Source organism: Malurus melanocephalus, unplaced genomic scaffold (assembly GCF_030028575.1).
Source record: "Malurus melanocephalus ecotype Western Australia unplaced genomic scaffold, MMel_1.1 scaffold_98, whole genome shotgun sequence".
NCBI classification, from domain to species: Eukaryota; Metazoa; Chordata; class Aves; order Passeriformes; family Maluridae; genus Malurus; species Malurus melanocephalus.
The window spans coordinates 1,581,044-1,588,301 of NW_026623330.1; the positions used below are offsets into that span (position 1 = coordinate 1,581,044).

The following is a 7,258-nucleotide window of genomic DNA, read 5'->3' on the forward strand; positions in this document are numbered from 1 at the left end:
AAACCTTTCTAGAATTTAATATAAAAACATTTGACATTGTTAATGTAAAGTTGTGCACATGTTGAGAAAATTGTCATCTGAAAGAAAATTCGGTCTTCAAATATCTTTATTGGAAGGCCATGCACTGCCTTCTGTTACTGTATTTCAAATCACTGTACATTTACTTTGAAAACACTGTCTGCATTTTCTAGTACAAAAAACTAAAAATTGTTTCAGGAATGTAGAGAAATATTCAACTTAAATAGCGAAAAAGTGCACCATAATTACTGCTGCACTGCAGTCATTTCTGCATTTCCCATTTCTTAAATAACTATCCTGTTTTTTGATAACACACAATATAAAGAGCAATTATGAAAAACTGAGACATTTAAATACACTAAGTTATTGAGAATAACTTGTGGGCATGGGGTAACCTATCATAGGAGCAGCACCAGTGGCAGGGTAGGCGTACTGCTGCTGGTTCATGCCATTGTGCATGTTGGCAATGTTACTGCCGTACTGCTGCTCGTAGCCGTTCTGGTACGCTCCTGCGGGGTTACCGCCGGCCCTGAAGCCAGCCTGCATGCCTGCAGCGGCAAAGCCATTCCCAAAGGGAGTTCCATTGCTGAAACTCTGGGCGCTGTAAGCCCCGTTTTGGGTTTTTGCTCCAAAGTCTCTCTTGCCTAGGGCACCATAGGTTCTCTCAAAGTTCTCCCTCTCTCTAAAACTACTAAATCCACCCCTTTTGCCCGCAGAGTATCTGTCACGTCGGTCACCTCGGGAACGACCTAGTAAAAGAGACAAGACAGTTATGTGTATTGTAAGGGCTCTTGAGTTCAGCCAAGCACATTTCATTTTCTGTCCCAGCAATRCAAACAGACTATAAAAGCTTTCCAGGTGCTAACTGGACTCCAGTTAGACAGAGCTGTCTAACCTCTCCCTCTCAAGAGCCACACACTCTCTACAGTAAAACMARKKGKKGSMWTWWRGSMAAAARKKRMYTTYMMCMYKSCMRSMRGRMMMYTKRRKYCMWYYYYTTTTTYMARSCMMMRGRRRMMAARSCMWWAAAMYKRRKYMMTTTKGRARWKKTTTWWTYCMRGGSMAMGWARRARKKKYYYYTTKGSYTKSMMYWMYYMWWRGGGSMWCMMMRSMWWRGSYKRRMRSMWTTKGGKKSYKKTTTTTTGTTACTGATGTCAATAAATACCTTCTGAGGTCACAATAACTGGTAATTAAACCACCTTCCACATTTATTTTGGAGAGGCTGGAGGTGGAATTTAGTTTCCATTTTGTTCTGAGAGGAAAGCTATGCAATGAGGTCAAGAACAGCACTTACCTGAACCTCTGTCTTCAATCAGCTGAAGCAATTTGGGGTTGATGGCTTGATTAGCCTCCCGAAGCACAGAGATGAGGTCATTTACTTGCTTAATATTGTTAGGAGTAAAGAATGTGTATGCTGTGCCTGTTTTGGTACTGCGGGCAGTTCGTCCAATTCGGTGGATATAGTCCTCTGAGGAGTTTGGGTAGTCATAATTGATGACAAATTTCACATCTTCCACATCTGTAAAGTGTTGCAGTGTGGCAAAAAGCGAGGTACAAAGTTTTGCACACCACAACAGCCAAATCGAAGATAAACATTAGACAAGTGCTTTTCAAACTGGAATAATGGCTGCAAAGAACAGTGTTAGAATCATCCATTTCTGCAAGTGTATTGTGGAAGAGAAAGTTACGCACACTCCGTCTGATCCCGTTCTCATCACCCACCCTGTGATCCAAAACCTTACCATAAAGGAGTGTGCATTTGCTTGTCATTCCCAACTCAAGAGTCCCCTTTACAAATCATCAAGTGACATCTGAAAGCTTCTTGCAGTAGGGCCACTAAAGCTCACAGCAGCCTCTTCATGTGCTCATTTGAGGACCTTAGAGTAAAAACATACAAGGTCCTTCACATACACACTCATTAGAAGCTCAAAAAAAAAAGGGCCACACTGCTGTCTTGCCAAGACCTTTGAACYGCAGCTGCAAGAAAAACATACCTGTCCCCCCAAAGTCACCAAGTTGTTTTTATGCACTGTGTCTCGTCTAGGCAAGCGCTTCCAAGAAGCCAGGGTTCACTTGAGAATGTGTCTCTCTCTGGCAGGTCTCGACATGACGACTACGTATAGGTGGAGGAACTTCGACTTTCAAAGGCATTGAAAAGCCATTGCTTTCCTGCCCCACTTGTTAAAAGTGAGAGGTGGACTTTTTTTCTCAGATTTCATGTGCCAGTACTCACCAATTTGTACAAGGCTTAGTACATTTTAAAGCTGCTCTCTCCATTTCATGGTTGAAAAAAATTTCATTGAACATTGAAGTTTAAAATTATGTTCTTCAACATTTCAAAAAACTCACTGAAATTCAAAGACCCACAGATCACAGCAGACAATATGCACAAAACTAACAGTACTGCACCATGGCAAATCATGCAAAGCATGGAGAGAAGAGAAATACCAGGGCAAAGTGAACTGTGAATGAAACTGCTTATTTCATGAGAGAACAGTTTATGGGGTAGTAGTTTAAAGGATGATCTTTGCCTTTTGAAGATTACTGGCACACAATGCTCTCAGTTTTCACCTCTCTATTTGACTGGAAGCAGCCAGCCGATCACTTCCACTAGTCCTCCATCCCCCTCGAGTCCTCCGATTGTCATGCCTAGGCCTTGCCACAAAGACTGCACCTTTATGTGAAGAAAACTTAGAAAAATGCAGAGGTTAAAGAAAGCAATAGACTTTCTTTAAAAGCTTTGGGCAACTGGCATTTACAAGTTTTACTAACCTAGACCTCTGGATGCAACATCTGTAGCAATCAGGATTGGTGCTTTTCCGTGTTTGAATTCTGTAACACAAAAAGTTCATCAGTTTCTTCCTTAAATAGCACACAGGTACTCACAGAAATTGCTGGAATGCTCACCATTTAGAACCCAGTCCCGCTCCTGCTGACTTTTATCACCGTGAATACCCATCGCTGGCCACCTGAAAATACAGAACCTGATTAACCCAAGGAGACTCCTACAGTAGCTTTACTAGTCAAAGATAGGGCTACTGSTAAATTCCCAAGTTAGTCTGGGCATCGTAACTAACAGCTTGGTGTTACTCCCTTGARAGTTTTGATTCTTAGCTGTGGTGTCAAGAGCACACTCAGACCACTGGGGTTGCTTAGGGAAGTCCCAGCTATTACTTACCCATCTCTCCTCATTTTTCTGGTAAGGTCATCACAACGCCTTTTGGTTTCCACAAAAACRATTGTTTTGTTTTCCTTCTCGCTCATTATTTCTTCCATCAAACGAATAAGYCTATTACAAAGAGATTATGGTTAAGACTTAGACTGATTTGTACTATACAAGYTTAAACTGATTTCTTGTATTTAACTTGTTTCAGATGATGTCAAAAATCCATCAAGACATTAATTTCACAGTTCATAAAGTAAACTGACAGAAAATACAAAATGCTTTGCCCCCAGGAACTACTTACTTGTCATCTTTCTCTACATCATGACACACATCCACAATCTGAAGGATGTTGTGGTTTGCACTCAGTTCCAGTGCACCGATGTTGATGTGCACATATTCTTTCAAGAAATCTTCAGCCAGCTGCCTCACTTCCTTAGGCCATGTAGCACTCCACATCAGAGTCTGCCTGTCAGGCTAGAAAAGAAGATCAAGTCAATAAAAGATGAATATAGGGCCAAGTTAAATGCCCAACCAAAACTACAGAGGCTTGCACTTGCATTAAGCATAGAGGCAGTAATTTGTATCTGAAATAGTGATAAATGCATGGAAATCTTTATACTCACTCTTATCTGATCCACAATTTTTCTGATCTGAGGTTCAAATCCCATGTCAAGCATCCTGTCGGCTTCATCAAGGACAAGGTAAGTACACCTCCTGAGATTGGTCTTTCCAGCTTCTAAGAAATCTATAAGTCTCCCAGGTGTTGCAATGCAGATTTCCACACCTAAAACCAAGCAGTCTCATCAGCTGAGGCAGTTTCCACATTGCTTCAAACAGAGATGCACCAGTGCTGATCCATACCTCTTTCCAGGTCACGGATCTGTGGTCCCTTTGGAGCACCTCCATAAATACACGTGGACTTCAAACGACATGCTCTGCTGTATTCAGCAGCTACCTGCTGCACTTGTTGGGCCAGTTCACGGGTTGGTGCCAGCACAAGACACTAGAAATAGGATTGTTCAGTTTTTAGTTCAATAYCCATTGGAAGRTCCTAGTCTGACACAAAYTTGGGTGGAAAGTTCARTGCCAGATTGAARTGGATTTAGGCACCCAAGCAAATYAAGTTACCTGGCATCTCAACTGCCACCAAACACTGACCTATACCCTGYRAAARACACCTAAAAGTCACTARCTCCCAGGKGATRGCAATTTYCAAAATGCAACCCAAAACTGAACACCTATCCCTGTTCTGTACTATTTCAAGTACAATCCAATCAGAGCTTCTAGAATSTTCTTAGAAGACTGTCACAACAGGGAACCACTTATTCATACAGAGAAACGGAATGCAACTATACGCTCTGAAGAGCGTGGACAACTGGAACTGTAAAAACGCATCACATTCCCTAGAAATCAAAATCTCCTTTCATTTAGGGATACTTACAATAGGTCCATCTCCTCGCTCCAGGAATGGCTGATGATTTATATGCACAATGGCAGGCAGTAAGTACTGTTTGGAAAAAAAGGAAACTCTCATTACCATCTTTTYCCCCAAGTATTCACCCTGCAATAAGCCAGGCCATACTGTCACTGCTGAAATCCAGCAGCATTCCAAGCTACAATCAGAACTTACAGAGAGTGTCTTCCCTGATCCAGTCTGTGCCACTCCGACCATATCCAGTCCACTCAAYGCAACAGGCCAACCTTGTGCTTGAATAGCAGTTGGTTCAGTGAAGTTCTGCCTCTGAATTACCTCCATAACATTTGCTTGAAGAAAAAATTTAAATATATGAATTCAGATATTGCCGTAATCCAGCCTGAAGAACRATCAGTATGCTGGCCTTCACTTACCAGGGAAGTTTGCTTCGTAAAAGTTGATAATTGGTTTTGGACAGTTATGGCCCCTAACTGTGACCTCTTTGCTCGCTCTGTACTGTTCAACTTCTTGCTGCAAAACAAAACACCCATAATTGGAAATAAGCCTTGAGACTGCAATTAAAAACAGTTACCCAATCTGTGCCTACTGGGCCCCATGACCCTCAATATGTTTGCATTTTCTGTTTACTTTTGTTCAAGCCAGATCAGGTACATACCGCAGTACGTCTAACTACATCCGGATGTTCTTGGTAGAAGTTCTTCTCAAATTTGGGCAGCTCATCTAAATTCCATTTCTTTTTTGTAAGTTTTTCCCCAGGGTTTCCAAATTTCTTTCCAGAGAGAGGTCCACCTCTACTTCCTCCGAAACGAGGGGCTCCAAACCTAGAGAAAAAGAACATAACATAGAATACAAGAGGAAACATTTTAGTCCTGCTCTTACATGACTTAACCACCATCTTCCAAACTTWGCAGTCAACCCTGYAACCTKRCAATTTAGATATACAATCTYGACCTACTRAAGTTTCAGAACACTAGAAATTCAAAAAYCCTTACTTTAAACTGTAGATACCACAATCTGCCTTGCCACAAATCTTATTCAGAAGCTAAGYAACATGTCTTTCCCTCTTCCATAAAATGCAATCGAAAGGCAAGTCACAGCAAGCAAAGTCAGACATTAAAATCCTGGCACTACCCCGTGATCAAAATGGTTTCCAGTCCCAGTGACACTCCTATTGCTGAGAGCGGGCAGGGGCAATTACGAAACCTTGGGATAACTTTCCCATAAACCGTTTCTTTTATGTACTAGAAAACAGACTTCTCTGAACAACTATGTTTTATAAGGCAATGCGCTTTATTAGCATTTTAGGTTTCAGTCCCTCTGTTCGGGGAAGGCTGAAGTCGGAAGCCCCGAGCGGAGCTCGGAGCCGCGCTGAGCCGTGCGCTGGATCCGAGGACGGGGCTCCCTCCCCCGCCCCGATCGCTTCCCAATTTYGGCCGGCCGGGCGTTGGTAACGATCCTCCCCAGCACAACACAGCGCTCCCCGAGCGGCCGCTGCTTCCTGCCAGCGCTGTTTCCTTTGTCTCTCATTTCTGTCTACGCCACATTTTCCAGCCGCTGCCATTTTAGAGCCGGGGCTGGGCGGGGGGAGGAGGAGGAGGAACAAAGGCAGCAGCAGCACAGCCGGCATTTTGATTCCCCTCAGCCGCCGCATGGCGGGGCCGGCCATTAACATCCGCTTACACAACACAAAGCGGAGCCGGCCGGCTCTTACCGGCCACAGCCCGAGCCTTGCGAGGGGGGAGAGAGGGAGGGGAACCGCCCTGCCGARAGCTCCCCAAGGCTTCGGCACCGCCAACCCACTAACCCACAAACCTCCAGCCCGCCCGCCGCTCGCAGCGGGGGGAATCGGGCTCTGTGGGGACCATCCCTACTGGGGGGCATCCCCGGGGGGGGGTGAGGGCGAGTCTTTTGTTCCCCGTAGCAAAAAAGAAATTAAAAAAATTTTTTTAAATCGCCCCCGCGCTATTCTCAGCGGTCGCACACCCGCGGGGGGTGCTCCAAGGCACAGGAACCGATACATTTGCCCACGATCGATAGCCTAAAAAAGCCAGATGCCCTCCCCCGGCCACCCCTCGCGGCGGAAGCGCTGAGGGAAGGGCTCAGGGCCCAACCCCCGCCCCGCCGCCATCTTAAACGTCTGAAAAACAACCCCGAGAGCCCCACGGGCAGGCTCAGAGTCCGGACGCTGGCGGCGGCTGGCGCCGGCCGTGCCCCCGGACTCACCCTCTATCCCTGTCGCTGGAATACCCGGGCATGGCGATGGTGGCGGTGGGCGAGGCGATTCCGGTCACTTAGAGCGGGTGGCGAAGGGTTGGGTACGATCCGGCGCCGCTGGCGGGGGCCGCTCACTGTGGGCGCCCGGCCGCGCGGACGCCGGTTATATAGGGGGCCGCGGGGGCTGCCGGGAACCGGCCCGTGACGCACGCGCAGGCCCCGCCCCCGCCGTTATGTAAGCGGCCTGAGCCRGGCCGAGGCCCCGCCCCCTTCCGCGTGGGCGTGGCCGCGGTTCGCCCGGCTGACCGACTTTGAGCTCGCGGCCGGAAGTGCCCCCCCCGCTGAGAGCGCCCCTCCCCCCCCAGCGCCTGCGCGCGGGAGCCTCGTTCTCGCTGAGGGCTCCCCGGCCTGAGGGCAGCGAAATG

At 46.7% G+C, this 7,258-nt stretch overlaps 1 protein-coding gene across 2 annotated transcripts; it reads right to left on the bottom strand.

The window, feature by feature from the left end:
- DDX5 (DEAD-box helicase 5) lies at positions 1-6,985 on the bottom strand. Of its 2 annotated transcripts, none has more exons than XM_057368867.1 (13): positions 6,867-6,985; positions 5,275-5,440; positions 5,033-5,129; positions 4,815-4,948; positions 4,626-4,691; positions 4,046-4,187; positions 3,808-3,968; positions 3,486-3,658; positions 3,197-3,307; positions 2,926-2,987; positions 2,791-2,850; positions 1,313-1,537; positions 1-767 (listed from the first exon to the last, which is right to left on the bottom strand). In XM_057368867.1, exons 1-13 carry the CDS (start codon positions 6,872-6,874, stop codon positions 382-384), a joined length of 1,791 nt encoding a protein of 596 aa, XP_057224850.1. In that variant the 5' UTR covers positions 6,875-6,985; the 3' UTR covers positions 1-381. The 2 variants fall into 2 exon arrangements, with proteins under 2 accessions (XP_057224850.1, XP_057224849.1); XM_057368866.1 differs by having other exon boundaries at positions 6,843-6,985.
- Positions 6,986-7,258: the final 273 nt, after the last annotated feature.